A 16,850-nucleotide genomic window follows, 5' to 3' on the forward strand; every position below is an offset into this window, starting at 1 on the left:
TACCAAGGTCGCAGCTGCTGAAAAATAGAAATCCAAGCTCGCATTATTGCTTCAGACAAATTATCACTTCGGAAATGCAGCCCTTTGCCTACCGCGCACCTGCTTTCGCTGCTTTTGCAGGCGAAAGACAAGGCCTCCATATATCGTGCGATGGTCATGCAGGTTGAGGAACCCCAGGCGGTAGAAGTTTATCGGGCCTCCAACAACTGCGTCCCTCTTAATCTTCATCTTTTTTTACAGTTAACTATGTCATCATATGATGTTCACAGTTTTTCTGAGTGTTCTTGAGCATGCAGAAGTCTGCACCAAGAAAATGTCAAGCAGTGCAGTACAGTGCAATGGAATTATTCCTTGCATTTTTGTCAAGTCGGAACTCGTGACTACAGAACGTTACGAAGGCCTAATCTTCGCCTGACATGTGTGGCTTTTATCGTGTCCTTGGGTCTTCTTTGTAACCAAAATTCGTTTCATCGGAGCTCTTGCCTTCAAATCTTGCCGTCATATTCCGAGGTGAACACGGGTCATCTCTGCGAGAGCATCACCCTTTGTCTAAAAGTAATCTGGGCCCATCTTCCATCAGGCGCACTCTTCTGTATTCGAAGCACTGCTAGCGAGCATAGCGATGCAAATGTAGACCTGTTGAGCGTTAGCTCAAGCAGTCAAGCAGTAGAGCGATGACACCAGGTGTGCGCTGAACTATGTAAGCTGTGCCTTTCTTTCCGCACAGAGATAATTTGTGTATACGACCCAGTCGCGTGCGCCGCCGTTCCACGTAGCCTCCGGGCCGCCCCATCCAACAAGCGAAGGCAAATAATCCTGGCATCGGAAATCAAGGCGCACGTCGTGACGCTCAACAACGGAGGACGGAGCAACGAGGCCTGCGTCGGACCCCTGCCGCGAGCTTCGCAGGGTGCCGCCGCGCAAACCTCGTCACGCCTCGGCGGTTCCCAAACGATTGCGGCCGGCCAGATTCACAAGGCTTTACTTGATTCACAAAGCGGTGCTTTAGGAACTCCTGCACTTAACGGTTTCAAAGCGGCACAACCAGCGTAAGGCACATTTGCCCAAGAGCGCCTCGCATTGTTTTTTTATTCTCCCCGCAAACGCGCCGTCAGACAGATTATAATGACGGGGAAGAGACGTTTAGTTTTGTCTTATGTACGTTCCAGGTTACTTCTTGTTTGCCCGTGACATACAAAATGATGACCGGTCATTATATGCTGAGGGATGTATTCCGGTTTGATCGCTCAAACCGAGTGAGAAGAGTGTACCCGTAACTCATGAGAAACTTGCTGACATGCGCGTTAACCGAAACAGTGACCCGGGACAAATGTTCTAAACAGCGCGCATCTAGTTAGGATACAGGCATTATATAATGTCCATAAGACTTAGTACCATATATTTCTTAACTTTTTAAAAAATAATTTTCCTCTTTCTCTCGTAACTTCGTGTTATTTGTTTTCTCATCACGGAGTGAACGGCTAGCGCTGGTTTAAATTTACCACATGTGTGTATACAGAAAGCATTCTGTAAAAGTGTTTTGTCAAGATTAGAAGGGTAGTGGAAGAAGATCAGAGAAGAGCCGTTTGCCATGAGTACTCGGGCTCCGGAGTTGCGTTTGGTGGAGTAAGAACAAGAGAACCTTGTTTTGGGTCCTCTCTTCCAATGGTGCTCTACGCCAGCAATGTCAGAACGGCAAAATAATTAATATTGTAAAATAACAATGATAATTACCCTCGCTGTAGTGAAGGCTGTTAGTTTGGACACCTTGTAATTTTGCGTTATTGCATTTGCTTCGAATTTTAAAGTTTTTTTGTGAAACTATTTTTTGGGGGGACTGCAACCCTCAGAGAAGCAGACCTACTTTTAGATGGCTATATAATTCTAGTTCGATAGCTCTGCCTCCTTTTGCTTATTATTATGAATGCAGGATCAGCTTTATTTCGCGTGTTTTTTTTTTTTTTTTGTAAGTAAACTTTATTTCTTGCTTTCTTTCTGCAGTATGAGTCCAATGTAACCAAAAAGACACCTATAAATGTTCAAGACCAAAGCTAATGTTCATTGCGATACTCTAATTCAGCGCAGTAATAACAAAAGCACAGAAGGAAGACAGTACAAGCGCTGACACTGCCAACTGAAACAGGTCTTCTTTTAAGGCGAAAGCTTTTAAAGGCTCATGCTTGTCCGTCCATCCGTGCGTGCGTATTTCGACGCCGCCTCCCTCTTCTATCGCGTCCCGCCGTTGCTAGGATGCGCCATGACATCAGCGGTGGCGGACTCCATGGCAACCGCATTGGCATAACGTCATCATGAGCTCACCCCTTTTGCCATGCCATGTTACCATGGTGACGGCAGGAACACTAGACAAGGAGAACTAAGATATGCTTCTCCCGCGCGTGGTGTGGCGTGCGGCATTGGAGGCAGCAGTATAGAAACCCATATTCATATTGCACTATTAGTAGTAAAAAAAGTATCAGATCAAGCTGACCAGGTAGCTCCAATTAGGATTGACCCTGCTAAGGCGTTTGATAAGGTCCGTCTCGATTTCTTGCTCGCGATCTCGCAGCATGCAAATCAATCTGTGATTTTTTGCTGAAGGGCATAAGGCTGTGCTATAAGGAGTCCTATACAGGGCCAACTGGTAACCAAGAGCTAACAAAACCTATTCCACTGTAATCATCTGTTCGCTAAGTGGGTCCGTTGTCGCCTTTGCGGTTCGCCCAATATCTTGAACCACTTTTGAATCCTGTCTCAGCATTATGAACACTGATACTATTCCAGACTTTCCCTAGCTCAATGTGAAATTAAGATTTTGGCCTATGCTGATTAAGTCGCCCTTTTTGTTCAGACAAAATGAGTGTACTTGAGGCTTTGCATTTAACTGAGCGGTATTGCGCGGTATCTGGTGCGGCTCCTAATTTAGACAAATTCAAATGATTTGGACGGGTCAGTAGGGTACGAGGCCGAGTTTTTTTGGAGGCATAAGTTGGGATTGTGACCCCTAAATAACCTAGAGGTTCCTCTGCATCAGGTTCGCCACAGCTCTGCCTGTTCCGCCACAGTGGGGCATATTGTGATTCAGAAACCATAGCTATTAGGCGAAACACTCAGGCTCAGATGGGTCGGGAAGTTTCGGTGTTTACTCGCACAAAGCATTCTTGCTTGCAAAGCTTCGTACGTCCTCCAAGTTCTACATTGTGCGAGAAAGAAAGTGCGGGAAATGCACAGCATATTTGCAACTCTTATACAGTGCGTCATGATAACCTGCGTCGTGATAATCCGTTTCTTCCTATTAGGTCTTGCTCACTTGTTCGTAAACCAGCTAGTTTCCCGTTATTTTCTTTTTCAAATTGGGAAACAATCAATCTTTAGTATACGCACTTATTAGGCGTCTTCGTTCTCACTTTCCTTATCTATTCGCACCAACTGAACAGACACAAGAAGGGACTCTATGGTGTTTTAAGGAGGTTGTGGGTACGTTAAATTTCCTCACGGTACACTCTTCTTTAAATTACCTCTTAGCCTATCCAAACAGCAGATGACTGGGGTTCTTACCGAGTCTTTATTCTCCATAGTTTTGTATCGGTAACTTTATCTGGAGGTTCTTGTCACTAGCGTTTTAAAGCGTCTTAAGCGCACGTGTGCGTGTTCAGTCTGCAACGTTTTCTCTTAAAACTTTACACATCAACTCTCCCTGTTACGTCATGGCTTCACGCCAAGCAGATATTTGTGCCATGGCCGATGAACTGCTGCCTGTGTAACACGCTAGAAACTGTTGACCCCTGCTTTATTCAGTGCCGTGATGCTGTGTTTTTCTGGGCATATTGCAGCAGACTCTAAAGAAGGACATCAAAATAACGCCATAGTACTATTCGTGTTTTGCCCGCCCGGAAGAACTGTGATGTGCCTTATAATTTTCTCACGTTTATGGGGATATTTAGTTTATGAAAATATCGCACAATGAATTGTCATGCTGAACTACTGCGGTCAACGAAGTCTTTATTCCGAGAGCAGTGCGCTTTGCTGAGGGGAGTGTATGCTGCCCTGGAGGAGCCGCTTAGTTCGTTACCGCATCTCGATGCTTGTGTGTGCCTCCCTGAATTTTGACATTAGTTATGGTCGGGAATCACTGGGTTTTAGCTGTCTTACATTATGCAGCCTAGTGATGTGAGGCACGACCTATTGTAATTTCTGGTCCTCGGAAGTTTTCCCATGCAAAAAAAAAAAAAAGAATAAAAATGCGCGACATGGCTTAGTCCGTTAACGCGCTCGGTTTGTGATCGGAGGGGTAGGAGTTCGATTCTCGGTGGAGGATAAACTTTTTTCCAAAAGGTTAAACAGAACCTCTCCGTCATTTGACTGACAGGTAGAGTATGACACTTTCTGCGGACGAACGCACACTCATGAGCATACAATGAACTTCGCCTTAAAAACCTAGAACGTTTGTGCGCGTCGCTTCCGCTTCAGGCGCTTCCGGCTTGTGTCAGAATGCCACGTGGCTATGAGAGCGCCACTCGATAGGAGCGATGCCATACCGCCAATCCCATATTTGAATGTGCACTGCAACGAACGCACTCTAAGGAAGACCACGCGACATGAGCGAGGGTGTACTGTAGAATTTAACAATTGCAGGAGAAAGTGTGACAAAACTGCGCCTCTCCTTTCCTGCAAACCGACTATAATTATATATAGCTCTCGGAAATTTCGTCTTCCCATGCGCGGATATTTACTGAGGTTTGACAGTGTAGCACTCCTATAGGTTTCTGTCATATTTCGGAAAAACATCTTCGAGCCCAAGTCTTGCACATATTGTGCAACTGCGCCATAACAATTATGTATTTCGTTCTCGACGGGCATGCAGTTTGTTTCTGCTTTCAAACATGCATCCTACTGTTTTCTATTGCTGTTTTAGTTGCTCGTTCTGAGCGCCAGAACAACTCCAGAAGCATACATTTGCTTCTTAGTGGAAACATAGACATACCTATCAGCATACAATGGCGTTACAGTGTTCTACCGCATCTTCACAATTACTTTCAAATACGTAGCTCATGCGGGTTTCACGGCAATTTAATTCCTCGGGGAAAACGCAGAAAAGGAATATTCTCTTGTGCATCACAGGCGTAGATAATTGTCATCAACGTGTCTACAGCAATGACTTACGATTGCCCCAGTTCTGCCACAATTGAAAGGTATATACCAGACGTCCTTACTCTAAAGTAATATTTATACTATAAAGAAGCTATGTGGTTGTTTATGCTCCAAAGGCACACAAAGTATCTGGCACTTGCAGGCAAATTGCATGCCACACGTGGTTCACTTTTCACATGTTTTACTTTTGGCAGCGTAAGTTATAGCTGAAATATATGGGCTTGTGAAGGGGAAAGCTCGCAAGACATCGAGTGCTCCATCTAGCTACCTTATTTCAAAAACCATATCGTCCTCACTCTAGTTAGGGATAAATAATGTTGAGTAAAGATCGAACATTCAATATCTACTTTATAGTATTAAAGGAAGTGGGATTCGCTTCCAACGATCACAAGAAAAAAACATTTTCTGAGCGATATGTTTGCATAGGATAAAAGCTGCGACGACGCTTATACAAAACACGGGAAACCGCAGCAAATTTCATCTCATTTTTTTTTTCCAGAACAAAGGCGGTAATAACATGTGATGCAGTTCAGAACGCAATCTTCATCAAGCAAAGTTACACGATAACAATGATGTGAGTTGTGGCAGTAATTTGTTTCTTGTTTCTTCATCGAGATTTTGGATGTGAAGCGATTGCCAGACATACCACGAGCGAAGTAGACTCTAAGTTTATTATTACCTGCCGTTGTTGCTTGCAGAAGCATATAAAATTTTCCTTGTTTTGCAAAAAGCGTATTTCTTAATATATCTAAGCAAGTAAATATAATAAAGCCCTTTGGATACCCAGAATTCCAGCTTAATAATGAGGCAGAACAATCTAATATTGTAACAAGCATGCTGAGACATCAGAAGATAGTGGGTTTCTGTGAAACCTTCTTAGTACTTATTTATTTTCTTTTATCTCGCTGACGTATTAATGTCTTTACCCCTCCGCAAATGAAAATATATTGCTTATATGAACTTTCATTATCGCAGCTTTCTATAATTGACTGTTGCAGGTGAAGTTTTATATTTATCCATTTATCATTGCATGAAGCGTACTGGTATTTGCATTAAAAAGAGAAGGGGGAGGAGGAGATAACAGAAAGAAATCAGCACATTAGCAGGTGCCAAATATCTCAACATTAAACAATGCAGTACTGTCTCGGGAAAGAAGCACTAGCTTAATGAACTGACCATAAGAAATCAAGAATAAGAATAAGAAGTATGAATAAGAAATCCGGAATAGTACAAAGGGAAACAAAGGAATTTATGAAGCATTAAGAATACAGCCTTCTGGTAAAGACTTTTACATTCTCTTGTAGTAATCAAAGATAAAACATCTAAAGCACGTCTATTTAGCGCTCGCTTTCTTTTACTTCAAATGAATAATCTCTTCTCGCTGACAAATAAATACGTGTAGTGGTCAATATCATTTTTCCGGTGAAATTTACTCTCAAAACTCATCAGCCATTGACACATTCCCGTTGCTCAAGTGTGCTCCATTTTAAAGAATTTTTCTTCATGTGTAGAACAAGCCACCTGGAAATGCTGGTGTTCACTACTGTCCAGCACTTTTATCCGCGCCTTTGGCGCAGAATCATTGCCTTGGTCTCAGAGGAATAAACCGCAGTATTCTTGTAAAAGACGGGGTCCCGTTTGGCGTGAGTTACTTTGGGCAAGTGCACGTGGTGTGCATTTTCAACATCCCCCATTCGATTTCGTCACCACATTACTGATTACCCTCCGTAATAATTCATAATTGGGCAACGTGCTATTACGCGCGATGAAAGATCCGCTTGCAGACACGTTATGAATGCTGGAAATGATTTATTACTAGACAATTAGAAGGCCCGCTTCTCCATGCTTAGCGCTATCTATAAGCTGGCACTCCGCTCCATCAATTACTTTCAGGATTCAAGGGGGGGCCTCTAAGCTGCGAAGGGTTGCAGCGAAAGGCGGAAGCCAGTCTCGCTACCCTGTATTTTCTTCAGTGATGACAAGCGAAGATCTAATCTAAAAGCATGACGAGTTTAGTAATAATTTGTTTCGACGGATCTTTGAGTACCTCAGCGGACCTGCTTTGTGTATCCTTAAATTTTTAGGTAAGTATTTCTTCCCAGAGAAAGAGAGAGAGAGACCTTGGGGCAGTTTTTGTGACCTACGCAAAAGAATGCTCAATTTAGCAAAGTTTCTGCAACCCATTTTGTTTGGCGGAATAAATCTGAGTGTCTAATTCTGAATTTCAACGGTGGTTTCCTTTTCAAGTACAAAAGAAAAACCTCCCTTCACACGTGAACGAGAACAACCAAATACGTCCTCTATGTTATGCTTGTTTACTGATGAATCAATACAGATTTGAGAACAAAAGGCTACGGAATCCAAAAGTACAGGTGAGGAATCTACCTCTTTCGTTCAGAAAACACATTAAAGCAAGCGTTTTCTCCTGTTCGCACAGCTCGGCTTGTATCGCCTGGTCATCAAGATTATGGGGGCCCCTTAGATGGTAGCGGCACTGCACTCGCCAGGTTTCCTTCGGGCGTTTCCCATGAAAGAAGGTGGTGGAGGAGGATAACACATATTTTAGTATACATTTAAATAAATTTAAATTGGTTCACAGGAAGGGAAAGGCGCAGTAACTGTCACACTTGCTTTGTGGACACCCGAACCGCGCCGTAAGGGAAGGGAGGAAGGTGGGAATGAAAGTGGAAAGAGAGGAAGAGGAGCCGCAGTGGAGGGCTACGAAGTAATTTCGACCACCTGGGGATCTTTAACGTGCGCTGACATCGCACAGCACACGGACGCCACTTCGTTTCGCCTCCATCGAAACGCAGCCGCCGCGGTCGGGTTCGAACCCGGGAACTCCGGCACAGTAGTCGGGCGTCTTACCACTGCACCACCCCGGCGGGGCTAGTATACATTTCCAAATCTCCAGGAATATCGTAGTACGTGCCTGACCGGCGATAAGCCGAAACGCCACTGTTGTCGCAGGAACGAAGATTTGGTAGTATACATTTCCAAATCTTCGTTCCTGCGACAACAGTGGCGTTTCGGCTTATCGCCGGTCGGGCACGTACTACGATATTCCTGCGCGCAGGGTAAAAGCGGCGATCCGCAACAGAGGTAGACGGAGACAACGACGGTGGCAGCGTTAAGGCGGTTTTTACTCCCGATACAGCACAACCTCCGCCTAGCTCAGCACACTATATGCCGCCCGGAAAAGTTGCGGAACGGCACGGCGAGATTAAAGGGCGCGCTCTCGGAAGAAGGGGTAAGAGGGAGTACTCAGTCGTTGCGCAAGATCGCGGTCTTGACAACACGCACATAACAATTGACCTGCGCCTCTGCGGTGGTGGCGGCGGAGGAGGATGCTGCCAGGATTCTGCTCTTGTCTCGTCTCTACAAGATAAAGCCAACGTGAAAGAGAGTTTGTGAGCGTGTCTGTATGCATGTGCGTCGTAAACGAGACAGAGAGAAGAGAAACAAAGAAAATAGTCTAGGAATCGTGGGGGCCTATTAATGCAGCCGAATCTCCCCCCACCCCCCGGGCAAGGCTGCCTGTAATCCTCAGAGCAAGTGATCCTCCCCAAGAGCAAATTAAGTCAAGGGGATATGTGGCACGCCGGATGCGTGGAATATTGATGGCGTATTCACGGCAACCCGGGCGTTTTCGAGAGAGGCGACGGCATTGGGGAGCCATTACGAGGGTATAAAAGCCCGTTTTGCGGACATCCCAAGACAAAGTTATCTGGTGCAGTGAACGCGAAACAGCCAGCCCGTACACAATGCTTGGAAAGGTGAGTCGATGGCATCTCCGCAAGGTATCGGCTTTCGGCGACGGCGTGAACAACGACCTGCTTGTGCCTTGCTCCGCTCCAGTGCTGCCTCCTTGTAGAAGCACCCGTGACGTTGACGCTCCGGCCGTGATGTGACAGCGCAGATCCTGATTGTCAGCGAACGGTGTTCTTGCGCTTTCATCGCATCGATTCTTGTTTTTCTCTTGGTAGGACCTGCAGAGGTGCTGGTGGTTAATAGCACCATGTTCAAGTTCAGTTAGGCATTTTGAGCAGACACAGAAGTCGTTCTTTAGAATCCCCTGCCGCCTCAGGGATTATTTCGTTGAAACTCTTGGAAGTTTACAAATAATTTTTTTTTAAATAAGCCGCTTCGCATCTATCAGTAACCGGCAGCAAAACAACTTAATCATGGAATTATACTTTTCCTTTTGGTCTTGCCATGCTTCAAGCCTGACTGAGCGTGACAACGAGAATGGAGAAAACTATTATTTTTGAGGAGCTTGCTTTAATGGAAAAGGATTTTCTTTATGCACGCGAATTTGCCTATTTTACAAATCCCGAAGCAAATTCTGCTGCATAGCGTCATCGGCCGAATTATGTCATCCGCAAAAGTTTTTGAAGATACGTCGTACATGTAGCAACAATCGAATGAAGTACCGAAACGGTCACGTCGTCTAAGAGCAGCTCATGGCATAATAATATGCTGCGTGAGGTTAGGTCTGAAATGTTTTCGTCTAACATCAGCTAGAAAGCAACATTTAAAAGGGAGGCTTTTATCGTGAAAGCGATGTGTGTGGTGTACCTTGCAAATATGCTGCCCAAGCTAATCACGTTTGAAATGCCGCAAGTTAGTGAACGATATGCTAAACAAATCGGTCAGGACTTATAAAAGCGTTGGTCAGCACTTATTAAAGCTATGCACTTTTAGAAAAGCTGCTACTGGCAGTGAATGTAAATATAAAAGACGATGGCTAAGACCAGCTGAATGGCTTTGCACCGATCGTGATTGAAAAAGAAAATCCTATGGCTTTTAATTTTTCAGCCTACGACGCACATTCTGTCATGAACCGTTGCTCCAAGCAAATGGTTTAGAAGCCAAAATAATAATGATTACCTATATTTCACCTACTAACCTACGTGAAGGTTCTCCGCTGGCATTCCTTCGTATTGTTTAAAAATTTTCATCTTGCTGTGGCACCACAGGGACGAGGACACTTGCCCAGTTTTCTACTCTCGTTTAAAAATTTTCATTTCTTAAAATGATAATAATAACGGAATTTTTTACTTGTATGTTCATGAGAAGGAAAAATAATGAAAAGGTGTAGCCATCATGTGTGGCCTAAATTGTCGGTTCAAGGGCAAAAATACATGCATACGACAATGAAGCACAGTATACGCATGGCATGATATATCCTGGATGATATCCTCTCCGGAAGCGATCAGCCCCAGTATAGCCTGCCTGTGCACAAATCATGCTCCTTTGTAAACCTTATACGAGTGACTATTTCCAAGTAAGGAATGCTTCCGAGAACCATTTTATCTTAATTTTTGTTTACTTTAATGTTTTGAGGTGCACGGAGAGAGAAAAAAGGAAGGGTACGCTTGTAAAGGGCAAGGAAGTTTTCACCAGAGCATTTTACAACCGAACAGTGAAGCGACGCAATATTTTGTAACCATTTATATATGATGTTTTTAAATATCCCAAATGTTGCTCGTTTCTACAGAGCGTTGCTGAAGCACAGTACTGTTTTCAATAAAATGCTGCCGACATGTTCGCTCCAGGAGTTATTTCGAATTAAAATTTTATTTCCGTTACCTATCAGGTATATTACCTCATGTTAATATACTGTCTGATCTGATAGAAAACAAAGAGCAGGGTTATGCGCTGTCTGCTCAAGATCAGCAGGTGAAAATTTGGCATTGCGCGCACCACCTGAACGAACAAGAGGAACAAAACAGCGCTTAAACACTATCCGAGTCCCTCGTAAACAGTAATAGTTTAATATATCCTATACAAATTGAAAATTCTGGCTGCCAAAAAAATGAAACCATGTATGTTTAACTTTTTGTTTCCCATGAGGAGCCCTACAGCCTTATTCAATAGTAGACCGGGAGGCTGGTGCTAGTGAGCTCGTACTTCATGCGACTTCTGAACACACTTTCTCTCAAGATAGACATCTTTATTTAAATGATACAATGCATGAAATTGAGCAGCGAGTTGAATAAACATTTTCTAATTATTTTCCCCTCGCGATGGGTGTAAAAACCGTACTTAAATTTAAATCCAAGTCCAGGTTACCTAAAGGTGAAGCTATGCATTGTTCTTTTTTTCTCTCTATCTATTCGTTAGTTTCTGCCGTGAAATATAGCCAACTCTCGTATCTCTAGTTCTTTATTTTTTTTTTTCAATACACCTATTATGTACGCTATATGCTCCGCAGTTGAACGTGTCCAGGCCTTCCCCGCCAAATGCATATTGTAAACATTTTCAAGGGCAGACATCATGGCGACCGCGTTTCTTTGTATGATTTAAGTCATTGCATTATCAAGGACTGATGTTCAAATAGTGCTTCAAACATACCAGCTATTCATCGAAATAAAACGTCAAGCAAAGGATCGGCAATACAATGAAAGGATTCATGAAGTTATTGGAAAAAATATCAAGTTCAAAAACTTCAAGTACGATATGCCGATTTAAAAGAGGCTACAAGAGCGTATAATGGGGCTAACTAATGTGCGATGCCACTAAATTATTCCTTCCCATTTTTCTCGCAGCTCGTGTTCCTGAGCGTCGTGGCCTACGCCATGTCGCAGCTTGTTTACACCGGGGAACCCATCTTCGTAAGTACATGAAAACGTCGCAGTTATTAAAACCTAGCAGCTTGATGATCTCCGAGTTGTTATTGCCAAGGCTTTTACTTCTACATCGCAAACGGAATGAAAGTGCAAAGTATAACTCTGTGTTGCGTCCGCATGGTTAGTGACACCTCTGCCTCCGTATTAAAAAACATCACATGTTAAAGTGGAGAAGGATTAGTAGCTGCTGAATATACTTACGTTTAAGACTTTCAAAGTTTTCGTACTCTACATATTAAGCAGAGACATTTTTCTGCTTGGTATTTCGTGCAAGTTTCAGCAATCTTGAGTACTGCAATGATTATGCAAAATTGTAAGGCAATGGTACATGTTTTCTGCATTGCGCGCGAAGATTCGAAAGAGATGTAAGAAGGCAGCCCTAAAATGAACACTCAGGAAAAGTTGGTTTGGCTCCGGTATATAAGGTATAACTTCCAAAGCGGGTCAGGATATGAGGAACGCCGTAGTGAAGGGCTCCGTAAAACTTCGACCATCTGGGACTTTTAAACCAGCACTGGCACCGCACGATACACGGGCGTTGCCTTTCGCCTGCATTGAAAAGTGGCTGCCACAACCTGAATCTCAATCCTATATTTGGGCTCACAGTCGAGTGCCCTAACCGCTCCGCCACCAGGAAAATTTTGTCGCTTTGTATCCATAGACGGCCATCTTCAAATCTTAAACGAACTTCCATAACCAAAAATGTGCCTTGTGCAAGATAGAAAAGAAAAAGTAGTTGAAATAGGAGAGTCACCATACGGACCGATTTGGCAACTACAAACCTTTTTTCGACAGCGATTTTTAAGCGCAGATTGAATTCACTGATTTACCACCCTTAGACACCTCAAACAAGGGCAAAGAGATTTTTTTTCATTAAGGACGTTACGAGCTTGGCTTGACTTGAGGAAAGATTTTAAACCGATTTTTCTCGGCGATATATGAGTCATTTCCTCTCAGATAAACTTTATCGCGCCAGAATATACGAATGATATATGTTTAATCACCACGGTGAGAAAAATCTCTCTAATAGACTCTGCGCCGAGGATTGTAAGGCCACATAGTTCCTATTCCTCACATTTTTGTCGTTTTTAGCGGAAACTGTGATTTTGGGCGGCCTCTTGAAGACGTATGTAATGGAAGTGAGAATCAGTGGACATGAAAATAGCTTCAAGCACTGGGCTGCGACCAGCTGTATTTATGGTGCCCATACATACTCGTTTTTCTCCCTTATTCCATGCGTAAAATCTGCATCGCTCTGACGCAGGACGGGGCAGAACCTGCAGCTATATTTAACTTGATTTGGCAATTTTGGGACCAGAAGTACGGTATTTTTAAAACGTTCTTCGTTTTTGTTTTTTTTTTAGGTATGAGCAGTACTTATTGATAAAGAAAAAACGCCAGCTTATATCTCGTTAAGCAGGAGCTTCTTGCACCCTTGATAGTCTTTGCCTAAGGTAACCAGGCTGCATGTTTCACTTTTCGCTTGTATTGTAAAGCCAACATTGATTCCCAGAGGATCACAACTTGTTAAGAAGTGAGGACAGGAGCTTGCCTCTACTTTGCACAGATTTACAGCTCCAGAAGTGGTACGAATTCTCTACTATCTGACTGAAAAGCGGAACATGCATCCTTGTTACTTTTGGCAAATACGGTATGCTGAGCTATGTTGATGCAATAATTACTGAATTACCTTAAAAGAAAGGCATTCCGAAAAAGCACTCCTCGAAGACGCAATCCTGGGCTTTGTTTTGTAAAGCGCCATTTCCCAGTTTATTCTCTCGTCTCTTTATGAGTGGCAGCATCGCCTGTGACGCGAGATTCCGTTCTCTCAACGGTTGGATTCTCTGAGCAGTGTCACCTGGCGACAGATAGCGGAAATATAGTAAAAATGAATAAGAGCGCATTTAAAGCTTTCCGTACGCGTTGCTTCAATGGTGCAATATATTGATATTACTTACTTGAGCATTGAGCGAATAAAACATCGGTTCGAATCCTGTGAGTGTAAGTTTTTTGGGATCCTTCTTTTAAACGCAACGTTGGAATATGCTACCAAGATCTTTCCGGGGGGGGCTGTTCCCCTTTAGGTTGTATTATGTGATGTTTTTAATTCTTAATAGCCGCAACACCAGCCGCGAACAGAACCACGAGGTGGCAGCATGACAACGGTAACACTATTCAATTAGCTTCACCGCAATCATTAGCTTCATCGCGTTCAGTGAGTGTATGTTACCATTAGGTTGCGTTTAGAGATGCCTCTCGGTAACAATCGCCTCTTAACCCGCTCAGAGGCAACCAGTGAGGAGGAAGAAGTTGCGGGACCCTACCGTTGAGGAGACGGAATCACGCACCTTTGACGTGTATAAAATTTTCAGGAATATGGGTGGTTTGCTTAGTACGTTATTTTTGATAACGCCGATAATGACAAAAATGCAGTATGTGTCACAAAACAAATCTGTGGAAGCCACAGTATGCTTGCCTTAAGGTTCACTGATTTTGGCTCGTACCCATTCCAATGTGAACACGCAGCCGGCGCAGCCGTACCACTTCGGCTACGACGCGGTGAACCCTGTGGAAGGCTCGCACCACTACCACGAGGAGACCGCAGATGAGACCAACTCGCGCACGGGCTCCTACGGCTACACAGACGCCTTCGGCGTCTACCGCCGCGTGGACTACGTGGCCGACGCAGGCGGCTTCCGCGCCAGCGTGTCCACCAACGAGCCCGGAACCGCACCCAGCGCACCAGCCGACGCCTTCTACTCCAACCCAGTGCCCGCCTCCTAAACACGCAGCAATAAAGAAGCACCAGCGCACCAGCGAAAAAAAAAAAAAAAAAAAACTGCTCAGAGTCGAGTGTATACTGTCGCGAACTAACTCGTAACATCGATCGTCCTTTGAATCGCTGCTGATAATTATACGTTGACGGTCTATATACTATTCGCGTTTTCTTATTCAAAATTCCAACTTCTTTTCTAACACATTTTAGTCTATTTCAATTGATCGATCTATATCTTTTCCAACTACTCTGATTCTACCCATGCACAAAAGTTGCAACCTCCTATACATCTTCGAGTCGTTTATTTCATCTAGTCTTTTGCTGCTAAAAAATAGCTCAATGGTGTTTTTTTAGTGTCGACCTGATCTCCTTTCGTTAGTTATTAACTGTTTTCTTATATTTAGGCAACGGCTGTTTAGATAAGCATAAAACTTTACGTGTCTTTGCTTGGCTCTTTCTAGTCCTGTGTACTCGCCGTAATAGTGCTTTCCTCTTGTCCAAGATGTTGGGGTAATTTTTTTATTCTTTTTCACTGCTTCATAATGCTACTTCTTTCTAACCCACGCACAAACACAAAAAACACTTGTTCAGTGTCTGGCAAACAAATAATTCCGCAATTTCCGTCTTTTTCTCGGGATTCATAACTTTTCACTAACCAGTCTCATGTCAAACCCCCCCCCCCCCCCCCCCCCCCCCCCCCCCCCCCCCCCTCCTCTGCTCCGGAAACTTCCGAAAACCTCAACTCTCGGGACTCACCTTTCTGTGCACCTGACTTATTATGTTCTGTTGCTCAGTCACCGCGTTTATTCCACGACGGAAAATGCCTTGAAAGTAAAAAGGCAGCTTTGATTCAAATCTGGTTGCTGAAATCTTGTTAGAGTATTTTTCTCCTTAGGTTAATAAATATATGCAATTAAAGTGTGCGGAATGGACACAAAGGTGACTGTCATTGATTAGGGACAGGTCGTTAAAATCAGCACGTATCGGTTATCTTGGGTGTTATCAGCACCACGCTTACAATTATTGTACAAAAAAAAAAATCAGTAACCATAACACTGCTTTGCCGAAATAAAAAAGAAATGACTGCTTATAGTTCATGCTATGTACCAGCTAGAGCTGACGCCCTTACTTATTGATATAAAACACTATACCTCCGAGATATCAGTTGTTTATCGCGTCAGCAAACTGATGTTTATGTTAACGACTGATCTATTACTATTTTTTAGGACCAAAACAATGAAAATGTCCAAAGGCACCCACTTTTCGGTAACGAAACTACACAATAAAAGACCCCATACTAACAAGCTCAAGTACATTTCAGTGGTTGCCAGCTGTCGGATCAGTGCAACGCAAGGTGAGCAAGACCATTTGTTTGTAAAACATACCACGAAAAGTATATTTTTACAATTATACACTCGGTGAAAAATGTCCGTCTGAACCGACCACAACTGCTGATATGAATTTCATCAAAATGCATCTAGCTTCCTTGATGAAGACTCTGTAAATGAATAAAAAATGATGCCGATAAGATTAAATTGCTCCAACATTACCATACAGCAGCCATGGCCTAATATAATATATACAAAAGAAGGAACCTAAACGTTAGCAACGCTTAGCCTGTGATTGGAACTGGAAATTAATTGTCAGGACTTACACATCTTCGACATAGTAATTGTCATTTAAGCCACAGAAATAACATTCCCAAATATCCTTGCATGGCACACGGATATTAAGGCATAGAGCTGGCACAGCAGACGCTTCACTACCAAGTTAATAGTCTATTATACTCATACCGCTAGAGACTATGGCTCTAGCTCGGGCGTTCATGTTATACATCATCATCATCAGCCTGACTATACTCACTGCAGGGCGAAGGCCTCTCCCATATTTCTCCACTTAACACGGTTCTGTGCTAGCTGCATCCACTTGACCCTTGCGAACTTCTTAACCTCATCCGCCCACCAAACTTTCTGCCGCCCCTGCTACGCTTTCTTTCCCTTGGAATCCAGTTTGTTACCCTAAGCGACCATCGGTTATCCTCTCTTCGCACTACATGTCCTGCCCATGCCCATTTCTTCTTCTTAATTTCCACTAGAATGTCAATAACTTGAGTTATTTCTCTGACCCACTCTGCCCGCTTCCTATCTCTTAATGTTACCCCGACCATTTTTCGTTCCATAGCCCTCTGGATTGTCCTCAACTTAAGTAGAACTTTCTTGATTAGCCTCCACGTTTCAGCCCCATAGGTGAGTACAGGTAAGATGCAACTGTTGTATACTTTCCTCTTGAGCGAT

The 16,850-nt window shown here is 43.6% G+C and overlaps 1 protein-coding gene across 1 annotated transcript; it reads left to right on the top strand.

Moving 5' to 3' along the window:
* Nucleotides 1-8,684: 8,684 nt before the first annotated feature.
* LOC146199150 (cuticle protein 10.9-like) lies at nt 8,685-15,231 on the top strand. Its single transcript, XM_084594615.1, has 3 exons — nt 8,685-8,924; nt 11,700-11,765; nt 14,307-15,231. Exons 1-3 carry the CDS (start codon nt 8,913-8,915, stop codon nt 14,562-14,564), a joined length of 336 nt encoding a protein of 111 aa, XP_084450741.1. The 5' UTR covers nt 8,685-8,912; the 3' UTR covers nt 14,565-15,231.
* Nucleotides 15,232-16,850: the final 1,619 nt, after the last annotated feature.

Source organism: Amblyomma maculatum, chromosome 2 (assembly GCF_055883805.1).
Source record: "Amblyomma maculatum isolate TAMU_Amacu chromosome 2, ASM5588380v1, whole genome shotgun sequence".
Classification (NCBI taxonomy): Eukaryota; Metazoa; Arthropoda; class Arachnida; order Ixodida; family Ixodidae; genus Amblyomma; species Amblyomma maculatum.